We start from the raw sequence: 15896 nt of genomic DNA, 5'->3' as shown, positions 1-15896 counted from the left end.
CATGTGGTGATGCTATACTTTGTATTTTTAACACGTCATGTGCAGGTCTACTGGTACTGCAACTGTAATGTACCGATGACGTACAGTCTGTATACTTACTGGTGTACACACAGCTTCCTCGCCAGTGTGGATGTTTAACTGATCATACAGGTATCCTCAGTTCTGTCAGTGGCTTCATTCACCAATGTTTCAATACCTATGTAATTATAGGGTGATAGTTAAAAGTTAAATAGACTCAAGCTTTTGCTCAAACTACAGAATAAAATGGGGAAGCCTGTTATAAACATTGAATCTATACTTAATTAAGCTAATGAAGTGTAATTAGCTAAAGTTATTAATACTACAAACAATAACACAGATATCGGCTAAGGCCTGGTGTAAACTTGTTACATACAGTAGGCCTCGACCGATGATGGCTTTATGCTTGTAATAATAAATACATTAAACAAGTAGCACGGCTTACCTTCGCTCTCCCTTTTGGCGAATGCATTTCATCGTCTCTTTGGTGGAGGACTCTGCATCGGCGGACGTGTTTGAGTCAGCGTGGTGGCTTGTGCTGGCTGAGGTCTTGGCAGTATTGTAGGTACAGTATCTGCGTTCAGTTTTTTTAAAAAGTCGAGAAATCTCGACTCTGTCGCTCCTCTAAAGAAGAAGATCATAAAACAGAAAAAGAAAGCTCCGGCGTAATTTACAAATCCGCAAACTAAAACAAAAGTCAAGAAATCTTGAAAGTAAATGGCGTTCCACTAAATTGGAAGAATCTCGTTTAGTCTGGTTAGATCATCTTAAAACGTATAAGAAGGCTCTCCGTAATGCCAGAGCAGCTTATTACTCTTCCTTAATAGAAGAACATAAGAACAACCCCAGGTTTCTGTTCAGCACTGAGGCTGACAGAGAGCCACAGCTCTACAGAGCCTTCTATTCCTATATCTCTCAGTAGTGACGACTTCATGAGCTTCTTTAACCATAAAATTATAATTATTAGAGACAAAATTAATCTCCTCCTGACCTCAATCAGTAACGACTTAACTTCAACCTCCAGAACCTTAAAAACATCTGTAACTCCTGAAATATATCTAGACTCTTTTACTCCAATCAACCTTAACCAACTAACTTCAACAATCTCATCGTCTAAGCATCAACCTGTCTTTTAGACCCGATTCCAACTAAACTGTTTAAAGAAGTTTTACCCTTAATTAACACCTCGTTATTAAATATGATCAACCTGTCTCTATTATCTGGCTACGTACCACAATCCTTTAAAGCAGCTGTAATAAAACCACTTCTTAAAAATCTAGTCCATGTATTTGTTACTTCAAGGCTGGATTACTGCAACTCATTGTTATCAGGTTGTCCAAAAAAGTCGATTAAGACTCTTTAGTTGATCCAAAATGCAGCGGCACGTGTATTGACAAGAACAAGGAAACGGGATCATATTACTCCTGTATTAGCTGCTCTGCACTGGCTCCCGTTAAAATACAGAATAGAATTCATAATCCTTCTCCTGACTTACAAAGTAATTAATGGTCAGGCTCCAGCATATCTTAAAGATCTCATAGTACCTTATAAACCAACTAGAGCATTGCGCTCCCAGACTGCAGGGTTACTTGTGGTTCCTAGAGTCTCTAAGAGTACAATGGGAGCCAGAGCCTTCAGCTATCAAGCTCCTCTCCAGTGGAACCAGCTTCCAGTTTGTGTTCGGGAGGCAGACACACTCTCCACATTTAAGAGCAGGCTAAAGACTTTCCTTTTTGATAAAGCTTATAGTTAGGGCTGTCTCAGGCTTGCCTTGGATCAGCCCCTAGTTATGCTGCTATAGGCATTAGTCCGTCTGTTATACGGTTCACCGTCTGTTCTGTATGTCATTAGTCCGTTATACGATTATCTGTCTGTTCTGCATGTTATCATTTTTTGTTGCATCTTTGTTTTTATTCTGTGATGTTCAGTTTTAGATGTTCGCCTGCACGAACCTTAAATTAGAGTTATTTCTATTACGTTATCTTTAGTCTCCTGGGCTCACCTGCTCCACTTTTCATGAAAGAAAATGTGAATATTAACAACAATAATAATAATTATAATTATAACAATAATAATAGCAATAACAATAACAATAATAATGACGTCTATTGAATAAAACCTTGGCAGGAAGTACTTCATATGAGAATGAAGGTACAACAAAAGAGAAAAGGTTTCAGTGGTTTGACTGAATTTCCCAGAAAGTCATACAAGGAAATACTGTGACACACACACACACACACACACACTCACACACACACACACACATTAGTGTAGGTGTGAATCATCAGCAACATGTTAAAGACAAGTTGTTAACATCCTCATGAACTCAATGTGTTTCTTGTAAATGTCGTCAAACCAGTTCTCTCTTTCATATATTTCCTTGATGTGAAGTTTGAGTTTGTTGCTCAAGTTCAGTCAAGCTTCACAGGATCTGCTCTGGTTTAAACTCAGAAATTTCCAAATATAGTCCTAATGAATCAGTTCTTAATCTAGTCCAAACCCATTTTAGGGCTTAATCTAATAGAAAATCGGAATAAATCAAGTCTTTATCTAGTCCAAATTGGTTTGAATCTAGATTAATAATAAATCTGGTTTAAATATAGATTAAACAGCATCAAACTGAGTATGTAAAGGAGAAGAAGGAGAAGAAGATGAAGGAGGAGAAGGAGAAGAGGAAACAAAGAGAAGGAGAACAAGAACAAGAACAAGAACAAGGAAAAGAGAAAGAGAAGAAGAAAAGAGAATGAGAAGAAGGAGAAGAAGGACAAAGAGAAGAAGAAATATAAATAGAAGAGGAGGAGGAGCAGTAAAATGGAGGAGGAGCATATATATATAGCTATATAAAGCTGCTCCTCTCTCTCAAATCTCTTCAGAAACAAACACTGAAACCTGTTTCCTTTCGATCGGCTGAATAACAACAAAAATGCTTCAACGGTAAGTTTTTTTTAACTTTATTCACTTCATTAAAAATGTTTGACAGGCTTCAGACTACTGAAGGTTCAAAACTAATTCATTAAATAATTTAGGCTTTATTATTATTAATGTAGAGGACTTTATTTCTGAGTATACTTTAATTAAAGTAGACTTTATATCTGAGTATACCTGTATTAAAGTAGACTTTATGTCTGAGTATACCTGTATTAAAGTAGACTTTATATCTGAGTATACCTGTATTAAAGTAGACTTTATATCTGAGTATACCTGTATTAAAGTAGACTTTATATCTGAGTATACCTGTATTAAAGTAGACTTTATATCTGAGTATACTTTAATTAAAGTAGACTTTATATCTGAGTATACTTTAATTAAAGTAGACTTTATATCTGAGTATACTTTAATTAAAGTAGACTTTATATCTGAGTATACTTTAATTAAAGTAGACTTTATATCTGAGTATACTTTAATTAAAGTAGACTTTATATCTGAGTATACTTTAATTAAAGTAGACTTTATATCTGAGTATACTTTAATTAAAGTAGACTTTATATCTGAGTATACTTTAATTAAAGTAGACTTTATATCTGAGTATACCTGTATTAAAGTAGACTTTATATCTGAGTATACTTTAATTAAAGTAGACTTTATATCTGTGTACTTGTATGTAGACTTTATGAAGTGTACTTTAGCATAAATTCTGTAGAAGTTTCACATAAAGACGCTCCCTTCTGCGGGTTTCCACCGACACTCGACCCTCATGTTGAAGCTTAAAGCTTTTCTCTTCGAGTATCTGAGCTGGTTTCTCTCTATACGTTGGAAAAGAAGAGATGCTTTGTGTCTATTCTCCATGGAGAAACACAAAGAAACGCAGTCATTTAACTGCTCTCCCCCCCCATACACACTGAACACCTGACATCTTTTACCTTATGTACGTTTCCTGCAGAAATACAGCAGACGGTAGCATTAATAAGAAGGAATCTGTTATTAATCACACTGTTCGGTCGTAAGAAGCCTCAAACATTTAACAGGGGATTCAACGGAAGGTCCGTGACCCCTCGGGGTCCTCAGAATTACTGCGGTGGGGCAGTTGTTTAAGACGCCCCACATGGTATTGTAGTTTAATATGTAACTGTATGTTAAACATGTGTAGTTGGTCGGGGGTCCCTGTCTCTTTCAGCTGAGGGGTCCTGGGCCTTAATGCGGATAGTTGACATGTTTACATTTTTATATAATATTATAATGAACGGATGCCGTTTAAGTGAGTTACACGATATGATTAGATTAATACATTTTGTTTAAAGGCTGAGTCTCGTATCAAAGATCACATTAAAGTTGTTTTCTTGAGCAGTAGTTTATTAGATAAAAGCCAGTTTTGTAAGGAATTTAATTCCGATTAAAGAGCAGTTTGGAGTTTCAGTAAATGAGGTTTGGACTGAATATAGTTGAACAGAAGAATTAAAACAGATTAAGAGGTTAAAGAAAGATTATTATTGAAAATAGAGAAAATAAGTGGACCCAGCGTCGAATCATGGGGTACACCTCAGAACAACAACACACTGTTTTCTATGATGTAAATAAGAATTCAACCATAATAATGCATTTTAAGACATGCCAACTACATGAAGCTTATCTAAGAGAAGGTATAACCAAATCAATAAGCCCCCTTTGTTATGTTAAAACATAACATAACAAATACTTCAATACAATACTTCCGGACAGTTGGTAGCTCTCAGGTCAATAAGGACATAAAACAGGACAGGAAGTGAGAGGCTAATTTAATATTTAATTGAATATTTAATGTAATATTTAATTTTGTATTTAAATGAAATGTATCTGTATTCAATACCACTGTGTGTGTGTGTGTGTGTGTGTGTGTGTGTGTGTGTGTGTGTGTGTGTGTGTGTGTGTGTGTGTGTGTGTTACAGGTGTGTTATTTTGCTCTTAGTTTTCTTCGCGGCTCTTTCTCTTGCAGCTCCAGTCCCAGGTCAGTTCCATTGTCAATTCAATTATTACTCCTATTATTTATTTATTTATTTTTATTATCATTATTATCATCGTTATTATTATTATCATTATTATTATAATGATAATAATAAGTATTATTATTATTATCATTATTATTATTATTATTATAAATGTTAGCTTTAAGTAGTAAGTAAGCTTTTAAACTGTACAGATCAAAATCAAATAAATTATTGTGAAGCCATAAATATATATATTGTGTTTTCTCGTGTTGCAGAGGGAACTACAGCCGATGGTAAATATAAACGTTAAACTGCAAAACTGAGATTATTATTGTGCAGAGAGAGAAAATATAAATAAAAATCAATTTACACTGTTAAAAGTATAGATTATAAAATAGAGACTTTTTTATTTCTATGTATTTATGTAATTCTTGTTTGTTGTTGTGTTACAGGGGAAACTACAGGTGACGGTAAATAAAAACTTTTAAATAAACCCTCCAGTTTAGTTGAAGCTTTGACCTTTGACCCCATGAAGAAGACCCGCCTCCCGATTAGGTCAGAACCAATCGGCTGATTTAGACAGCCAATCAGAGAACAGTAGGCTCCCTGCATAGACTAACAGTGTAAAGTCCTCCAGCGCATCCTAGAGGCTGCCGGCTTCATTACAACCACAATGTGAACAATTTAGAATTCATCTCCTTTTATACTTTATTCATTTTATTGCAACAATTCTTTAATGTACTGTAATACAACTTATTTTTATTTTACTGCAACAAATTCCTTTTATTAAAACGTATATATTTATTTATTTTAATACAACCTTATTATTATTACATTTTTTACTGCAACTTATTTATTCATTTATTTTAATACAACTTAATTATTTATTTTAATACAATTTATTTATTTATTTTACTGCAACATATTTATTGAGCAGTAGACGATGGATGGATGGATATTTATTGATGTACTTTAATCCACTTTATTTATTTATTTATCTTATTGCAAGAAATTTATTTATTTATTTTAATATAAATTATTTATTTATGTAATTTAAAACTTAATTATTAATTTTAATACAACTTAATTATTTATACATATTACTGCAATATATTTATTTATTTTACTACAACACATTTACCAGGCTGCCACCAGTGTACCCCTGAGCAAGGTACTTAACCCTGAGTTGCTCCAGGGAGACTGTCCCTGTACTTAGTTCCCTGTAAGTCGCTCTGGATAAGAGCGTCTGCTAAATTACCTGTAATATAATGTAATTTAATAATTTTACTACAACTTATTTATTTATTTTACTACAATGTATTTATAAATTTTACTGCAACATATTTATTTATTTTTAAAACAAATATTATTAGTAAGGTATTTTCAGTAATTTATACATTTTAACATCATGTTAATTCCTTATATTTATTCTGCCTTAGTGTTGATTGATATATTTAAAATTATTTTTATTATGTTTAATAAATAGAATCTGAGGGATGAAACACTCTTTTTAATGGTCACACATGCAGAGCACACAGCACACACAGTGAAATGTGTTCTCTGATTTTAACCCATCCTACTGCCAGGAGTCTAGTACCAGGAGCAGTGGGCAGCTCATGTACAGCACCCGGGGAGCAATGGGAGTGAGGGAGGAAGGGGGGTGTCCGGTGCCTTGCTCAAGGGCACTACGGCAGGGCAGGAGGTGAACTGGGACCTCTCCAACTGAGCCACTGCCGGACAGGGTTAGGGTTAGGGTTAGACCTCATGTGTTGGGTGATATGTCCGGTATATAATTCAGACAGATAATGTGCTTTTCAGATAGATTAGTTAGATGTTCAAGGAAAACATTTATAACTCATTTTACCTGAATACTGAGAACTGCAGCACTTGATATTAAGACTTCCTGGAGCCTAATTTTTGTATTTTCTACTGCGCTACTAAAGAGTAATGACGCACATACCATTTTAACTGCATAATATTTATTTAAATTACAGTATCATATTTATATATTTTACTGAAACATATTTATTTATATTACTGCATCATATTTATTTATTTGCTGTAACACATTTATTTATTTACTGTAACACATTTATTTATATTACTGCATCATATTTATTTATTTACTGTAACACATTTATTTATATTACTGTATCATATTTATTTATTTACTGTAACACATTTATTTATATTACTGCATCATATTTATTTATTTACTGCATCATATTTATTTATTTACTGTAACACATTTATTTATTTACTGCATCATATTTATTTATTTTACTGATAAATATTTATTTATTTTACTGCAATGTATTTTTTGTTTCTCACATTAGAAATAATTAATAAATAAATGTTTATGTGTTTTCTTGTTTCTGCTGTTTCAGAGAGAATTGCATCACTGCTGGATCACCTGAACGATGGTAACGCAATACACACTATGTACTACACACTACACAGAATACATACTATATACTACACGCTACATACATATGTTGGCCTACCGTACTGTGAATGGATCAGCCCCTTCCTACATCCAGGCCACGGTCAAACCAGACACCCCAGCGCATTCACTTCGCTGCTCTCTCACTGCGAGTGGGACCAAGATTTGCTGTCCTGCTCCTAAATGGTGGAACGACTGCACCTCGGACAATAATAAAAATAAAATAAATTCTTATTTTTGTATGTAGCACTTTAAATGATTTCACCTATTTGAAGCTAAAGTTCCTGCAGGATTCTTATTATTCTTATCCTCAGGATTGTTTGCAATTTTTGTCACTTTGGACAAAAGCGTCAGCTAAATTTAATGTAATAACTACACAAAATAGACACTATAGACTATAAACTACACTATACACACTATATACTACACACTACACAATATATACACTATAAACTACACTGTACACACTATATATTACACACTACACACTATACACACTATAAACTACACACTACATACTACACACTAAACTATACACACTATATACTACACACTACACAATATACACACCATATACTGCTCACTACATACTACACACTAAACTATCAAATCAAATCAAATTTATTTATATAGCCCAATATCACAAATACATTTGTCTCAGTGTTTACAGACGATTACATACGACACCCTCTGTCCTTAGACCCTCTATACACACTATATATTACACACTATATACACTATATACTACATATTACAGACTATTCACACTATATAATACACACTATATACTACACAATATACATTACACAGTACACTATATATTATACACAAACACATATATATATAATTTCTTATTTTCTTTTTTCTTTTTTTCTCCCCACAGTGGCTGTTGGGAACAAAACCTCTGAAGAACAAAGTCATGGTAACCTGTCTTTCTGTCTGTCCATCTGTCTCTCTGTACGTCTGTCTCTCTGTACGTCTTTCTGTCTGTCCGTCTGTCTCTCTGTCTGTCTCTCTGTCTGTCTCTCTGTCTGTCTCTCTGTCTGTCTCTCTGTCTGTCTCTGCTCTGTGTCTGTCCGTCTGTATCTCTGTCTGTCTGTCTGTCTCTCTGTCTGTCTTTCCGTCCCTCCGTCTGTCTCTCTGTCTCTCTCTCTGTCCGTCTGTATCTCTGTCTGTCTGTCTGTCTCTTTGTCTGTCTTTCCGTCCCTCCGTCTGTCTCTCTGTCTGTCTCTCTGTCCGTCCGTCTCTCTGTCTGTCTCTCTGTCTGTCTGTCTCTCTGTTCGTCTGTCTCTCTGTCCATCTCTCTGTCTGTCTCTCTGTCCATCTCTGTCTGTCTGTCTCTCTGTCCGTCTGTCTCTCTGTCCATCTCTCCGTCCGTCTCTCTGTCTGTCTCTATGTCCATCTTTGTCTGTCTCTCTGTCCTGCTGTCTCTCTGTCTGTCTCTCCGTCTGTCTTTCCATCCGTCCGTCCGTCTGTCTCTCTGTCTGTCTCTCTGTCCGTCTGTCTCTCTGTCCATCTCTCAGTCCATCTCTCTGTCTGTCTCTCTGTCTGTCTCTCAGTCCGTCTCTCTGTCTGTCTCTCTGTCTGTCTCTCTGTCCGTCTCTCTTTCTGTCCGTCTTTCCGTCCGTCCGTCCGTCCGTCTGTCTCTCTGTCCGTCTGTATCTCTGTCTGTCTCTGTCTGTCTGTCTCTCTGTCCGTCTGTCTCTCTGTCCATCTCTCTGTCTGTCTCTCTGTCCGTCTGTCTCTCTGTCCATCTCTCCGTCCGTCTCTCTGTCTGTCTCTCTGTCGGTCTCTCTTTCTGTCCGTCTTTCCGTCCGTCCGTCTGTCTCTCTGTCCGTCTGTATCTCTGTCTGTCTCTCTTTCTGTCCGTCTTTCCGTCCGTCCGTCTCTCCGTCCGTCTCTCTGTCTGTCTCTCTGTCCCTGTCTGTCTGTCTCTCTGTCCGTCTGTCTCTCTGTCTAGCTCTTTGTCTGTCTCTCTGTCCATCTTTGTCTGTCTCTCTGTCCGTCTCTCCGTCCGTCTCTCTGTCTGTCTCTCTGTCTGTCTGTATCTCTGTCCGTCTGTCTCTCTTTCCGTCTCTCTGTCCGTCACAAAACTACTTGGTTCGGTCTAGAAAACAAAACTCATTATTTAGGCTTTGGGTTAAAATATTAAAGTATGTATGTTTGTTGGGTTATTTAGATAACAGGTCATTTAGCAGACGTTCTTATCCAGACTTATAGAGAACTAACTACAGGGACAGTGTTCCTGGAGCAGCTCTGTGCTAAGTGCCTTGCTCAGGGGCTAAATCAGCTGAGCCAGACTGATGATACATAATAAAACCTGTTGATTTGTGTCCACAGAAGGTGCTGACAGCGCCTCTGAACAAGGTAATCTGGAGCTTCAGGTTTTCTTCTTACTTCTTTGTCTAACGTGTCTTTAGTTTATTTCACGTTGTTGATTTCTGGGATTGTTTCCTCTTAAACTGTAAAATAACGAAAGCTGAAACCAAACCCACAGAAAGAATGAGGATGTTTAATTCCTTAAAAACAAACAAGGAAACCCATTTTTTTGTCTATCCGTCTGTTTCAGTATCAGCAACTGAAACTGAAACTGTCTGTGTGTAGCAGCATTAAATATCATCATCAAATCATATTAGTTATGTGAACATTATGTGAGTCATAAATATGGCTAGCGGTGAACAAGTAGTTTAGTTCTTTGATTTATTCATCCCATAAAATGTGTTTTAGAGGTTGAACTGCATTACAATGACTTGCTCTGCGTTGATAGAGTAAAACGGTTTTGTCTCTATAGGTGGAAACAGCTCAGTGATAGACAGAACACAAGAGCTCAAGATTAATGTTCGATGCACATGCTCTATTAGCGCGCACACTGCACACTAAATAATGTGTGAACCAGAAGTAACAGTGTCACTTTTATCAACCACATTTTGGTGGTGGTAGTCTAGTGGTTTGACTTCCAAATAGAACACCGGAAGATTGTGAGTTCAATACCAGGGCTGTCACCATTGAGCCCCTGAGCAAGGCACTTAGCCCCGAGCTGCTCCACGAGGACTGTCCCTGTAGTGAGTTCATTGTAAGTCTGGATAAGAGTGTCTGCTTAATGACCTGTAATATAATGACATTAGTACACAAGTATAAATAAATTCAACATTCTGATAAACAAAAGCCCACTTATTTTTCTGAAAAGAATACATCACAAATTATTTATCTGAAACATCCATCCATCGTCTACCACTTATTGGGGTCGGGTCGCGGGGGCAGCAGCTCCAGTAAGGAACAAATTATTTATCTGAAACAATGAGCGAAAAACCATTAGGAGCAATAGAGAGAACATGTTACTATTAATCTATTAGTATATATATAAACAGTATATATATATTCTAAGAGACTAATATATAGTAGATATACAGCCTCAATGATTAGGTCTTTAGCTATCGTTAGCTCAAACCTTTTTAGGATTCATCATGCTGACGGAAACATTACACAAATAATTTACAAGTGTCCATCTTTAATCCTCAGGTACTGAAGAGAATGTAGCTGAAAGTACCGACGTCAGCTCTGTTTCTAGTGAATCTGCCTCTCAAGATATCGCTGGCACTGACTCGGATTCCAGTGAATCTGCTTCTGAAGATACCGCTGGCACTGACACTGACTCGGATTCCAGTGAATCTGCTTCTGAAGATACCGCTGGCACTGACACTGACTCGGATTCCAGTGAATCTGCTTCTGAAGATACCGCTGGCACTGACACTGACTCGGATTCCAGTGAATCTGCTTCTGAAGATACCGCTGGCACTGACACTGACTCGGATTCCAGTGAATCTGCTTCTGAAGATACCGCTGGCACTGACACTGACTCTGACTCCAGTGAATCTGCTTCTGAAGACAAAGCTGGCACTGACAATACCCCTGAAGCTAGCTCTGAATCTACTGATGCTGACGATGAATCTACTGACACTGAATCTACTGACGCTGCCCCTGAATCTACTGATGCTAGCTTTGACTCTACTGACGCTGACACTGACGCTGACACTGAATCTTCTGACTTTGGCGCTGAATCTACTTATGCTGACGCTGAATCTACTGACACTGGTGCTGAATCTACTGATGCTGACGATGAATCTACTGATACTGAATCTACTGACGCTGCCGCTGAATCTACTGATGCTAGCTTTGACTCTACTGACGCTGACACTGAATCTTCTGACGTTGGCGCTGAATCTACTGATGCTGATGCTGAATCTACTGATGCTGACGATGAATCTACTGATGCTGCCACTGACGCTAGCTCTGAGGCTGACGCTAAAGCTGATGCTAACATACCTACAGAGAAAGACGACAGCACGGACAATGAAAGCCCAGAAGAGGGGGGGGGGACAGTGGGTGAGTTGTCAACTAAGGGGGAGGGACAGAGGGAAGAGAGTGGAAAGATGGGGGATGAGACGTCACAGGAATCAGATGAGGAGGGAGGTGACACAGAAGATAAAATGCTAGAGGGAAAAGAATCGGCAGAGGAGGAGCTGGACGAGGTCACAGAGGAGAAGGAAAGCAGAGAAAATGACGACAGCAATGAAAGCAGAGAGGAGGGGGGGGAGATAGGGGGGGAGTCACTGGCAGAGGGGGAGGAGGTGCAGGAAGGAGGTAACATTGGAGATGAGGAGTCAAAGGAATCAGAAGACGAGAGGGACATGATGGAGGGAGACGACATAAAAGATGATACATCAGAGGACAAAGATTCAGCAGAGCTGGACGAGATTTTAGAAGAGAAAGAAAGCGAAGAAAATTACGACAGCGCGGTCAATAAAACAGATGGAAACCAGACAAATGCTGAGAGTAGTGAAGAGGAGCCTCAAAGAGTCCTTGACATGCCGGACCCTAACACCACGGAGAAGGATGAGAGGATCCTGGACAACTCTGTAAACACGGATACTGAGGTATCTGAAGAACAGAGTCCAGAAACGGAAGGTAAAACTAAACCAATGTTCAGAAGTTTTTCGTGTTTAAAACACGGTCCTTATTTTTATAAAAGTAGAATTGAAGAATTCAGAGTCCAAAAGGTCTAGATGAAGTTTTCAGAAGTCCAGACCAGGATGACGAACAAAGTACTTTATTTTAAAGAAGTTTTAAGGATCCAGACTTCGAAAGTGATAAATATTTTATATATCTGCCCCGTGATGCAAAGTGTTTTACCTCGTCGACCAAGGTTCATGAACATCAGGTTTCTGTCAGCCTGCTGACAGACAGAGTCCTTGGCGAGGTAATGAAGATCTGAAGATAATGAAAGAGGAAATTTAGTGGTCAACAAAAAGAGTTCAGAGGTCAAGATGAGAATATAAAAAGTTTTAAAAGATAGATCAAGAGAAGAGGATGAAAGAAAAATTGTAAACAGATATGTGATTGTATCAGGAGAAAATATAATATATTGTTTGTTGTTGCAGCTCCATCTGCTGACCAACAATCGGACCAAACTGTGAACTCCACTACCGCCGCCGCCGCCGGTAAAGACCACACAGCCAATCACAGCTCTGATCCAGTCACAGCTTTCCGGATTTCACTTTAGTATTCTCACAGTTGAACCCACAAAAGAATTGAGCTGGATAATTACAAATATTTTAATTAGGAATGGTAAAAACAGTCCAATTTACAAAGATCAGCTGCAACGATCAGTTCGTCTAAGGCCTGCTGTCGTATCATAGAGATATAAACATCTACATTATATTTTTTATTTTATTTTATGAGGTTAATCTCTGTTTTCTTCTTTTAGCAGTAATTTAGATGCCCAGCCTGTGGACTGTGGAGGCTCACCGACTGCAGGTATCACCACAGAAATTGTTGAAGAAACTAACATTTAAACTGTAAATACTGAAGAAACAAACATTTACATTTTAAATACTGAATAAACTAACATTTATATTAGGTTAGATTCAACTTCATTGTCCAGAGTACAGGTACAAGCCAATGCATAGCAGTTAGTATCTAACCAGAACTGCAGAAATGTGCTATATTTTATACAGAAAGTGCATTGAGTGGTGCTATAAACTACTATAAATATGTAACATAGTGCAAATGCATGTTGTTTGTGCAAACGGTAATGGTATGAACAGCATATATATTTGGTTATATGGGGAGGAGGGTGAACAGTCTGTAGTTAGGGTGGGAGGCATCCTTCATGATGTTCCTGGATTTGCCCAGACAGCATTTGAGAAAGATGTTCTTAATGGTGGGTAACTGAGTGCTGGTGATCTGTTGGGCGGTTTTCACCGCCCGCTGGAGTGATTTTCGGTCTGAAGCGGCGCAGTTGCCGTACCACACTGTGATGCAGTTTGTGAGTATGCTCTCGATGCTGCAGCGGTAAAAGTCCACCAGGATCCTGGGGCCAAGATGAGCTTTCTTAAGGCCCTGTAGGAAGTAGAGGCACCTGTTGCAGCGTTTTTGATCAGGGTGGAGGAGTTCAGAGATGTGAATGCCAAGGAACTTGAAGCTGGACACACGCTCCAGCAGCTTCGTTGATGCAGATGGAGTTGTGTGCATGGTTCCCAGCCCGCCTGAAGTCCATGAGGACCTTGTTCTTTTTGGTGTTAAGAGTCAGGTTGCTATCAGCACACCACGTGGCCAGGTGTTGTACCTCATCCCTGTAGGCCGTCTTGTCGTCACCTCTGATCAGGCTTACCACCGTGGTGTCATCTGCAAACTTGATTATGGTGTTGGAGCCATAAACAGGAGTCATCGGTGAACAGGGAGTACAGGAGAGGGCTCAGCATGCAGCCTTCTGGCACGGCGGTGTTCAGGGGTAATAGCGGAGGAGAAGAGGTTGTCTAACTTCACAGACTGGGGTCTGTTAATCAGAAAGTCCAGTTGCAGAGCGATGTGTTGATACCAAGCTGGCAAAGCTTGGAGATCAGCTTGGAGGGGATCACAGTGTAAATACTGAAGAAACTAACACTTACACTGAAATACTGACGAAACTAACATTTAAAGGTCATGCTACAGGTGAATAGGGTAAAAACTGTAACTAATAGATATCAGCGTGAAACTTCCCCAGTTCATCACTGACATTAACAAATGTATTTTAAAGTGTTTTGGATTGTTATGTTTAAATATACAAATGAGTAAAGTAAACTCCTAAATTTGGATTTTAAAGTTTTCCTTCCACTAGTCTGAAAGAAGACATGTGTTGGAAGCACAATAGCCTAAAATCTAAAAACTAACCTGTGCATGGAAACACATTTTGTCCGTAGAGTCGCACCTTAGTAATGATCAATACATACGGTCATAAATATCAACAAAGTGTTTTTTGTGTTTTCTCTCCATCAGAGCCAAGCCCACAGTGGAATACAGTTGCTATGACAACCATAAGCAACCAACAACCATAAGCTGAACTGCAACTAAACTTCAACCTTCAACTTCCTGTTTGTGTTTACTCCTCCGCTCGCTCCTGATTGATTGGCTCCATCCTTCTAAATCTCCACCTGTCTGTCTGCCTGTCTGTGTGTGTGTGTGTCTGTCTGTCTACCTGTCTGTCTGTCTTTCTGTCTGTCTTTCTGTGTGTCTGCCTACCTGTCTGTCTATCTGTCTGCCTGTCTGTCTGCCTGTCTGTCTGCAGAAACATTTAACCAGCTGCTGTTCTGAGATCTATATTCACACATTAACGTGTACATACTGCTAATAAAGTTTAAATTGTCAAACCTTCTGTCACTGCTCACCTAGTCCCTGAGTCTTTAATATAATGAAAAACAGACATATTGATCTGAAATCAATGAACCAATCACACACATTAATCTAAAATCAATTAACCTCTCCTACATATTGATCTGAAATCAATGAAACAATCATACGTATTGATTTGAAATCAATGAACCAATCACACATATTGATCTGAGACCAACGATCCAATCATATGTATTGATCTGAAATCAATCAACCAATCACACATATTGCTCTGAAATCAATTAACTAATTACACGTATTGATCTGAGATCAATGAATCAATCATATGTATTGATCTGAAATCAATGAACCAATCACACATATTAATCTAAAATCAATGAACCAATCATACGTATTGATCTAAAATCATAAATCAATCACATGTATTGATTTGAAATCCATTACACAACACACATATTGATTCGAATGCAGAGGAATCATAAACCTGCATCCTCTCTGATATCCATTAGGGGGCGACTCCTCTGGTTACAGAAAGAAGTCAGAGTGTGTAGAAGTCTATAAGAAAATGTTTCTACTTCTCACTTGATTTATTACCTTAGTAAACATTTTCCTACCTTACCTTACCTTAGATTGGGTATATGTCTCAATCTATGGTTAAAAATCATCTTCAATACAGCATGATGTTCATTTAATTAATGATGGTCCCATTTACAGTAAAATAGACGATAAAGGAGCGTATGCTTTATGGCGGGGCTACCTTGTGATTGACAGGTTGCTAATACAGCATTTCTATTTTGTTTTTTGGTCACCTAAAAATGTCTTGTTCAGTGTTTGATTGTACTTAACTCGCCCCTCTGTGTCACTGC

General features: G+C 38.1%; 1 protein-coding gene across 1 annotated transcript; it reads left to right on the top strand.

Annotated features, from left to right (window-relative positions):
- Window positions 1–2885: 2885 nt before the first annotated feature.
- LOC115006140 (dentin sialophosphoprotein-like) lies at window positions 2886–15061 on the top strand. The gene is made up of 10 exons (XM_029428216.1): window positions 2886–2952; window positions 4881–4939; window positions 5195–5212; window positions 5372–5389; window positions 7307–7342; window positions 8246–8284; window positions 9703–9729; window positions 10882–12327; window positions 12801–12860; window positions 14677–15061. Exons 1-10 carry the CDS (start codon window positions 2942–2944, stop codon window positions 14733–14735), a joined length of 1773 nt encoding a protein of 590 aa, XP_029284076.1. The 5' UTR covers window positions 2886–2941; the 3' UTR covers window positions 14736–15061.
- Window positions 15062–15896: the final 835 nt, after the last annotated feature.

This window comes from Cottoperca gobio, unplaced genomic scaffold, assembly GCF_900634415.1.
Source record: "Cottoperca gobio unplaced genomic scaffold, fCotGob3.1 fCotGob3_509arrow_ctg1, whole genome shotgun sequence".
NCBI classification, from domain to species: domain Eukaryota; kingdom Metazoa; phylum Chordata; class Actinopteri; order Perciformes; family Bovichtidae; genus Cottoperca; species Cottoperca gobio.
The sequence above is the reverse complement of the archived record's forward strand: the minus strand, read 5'-3'. Positions and strand labels throughout refer to the sequence as shown.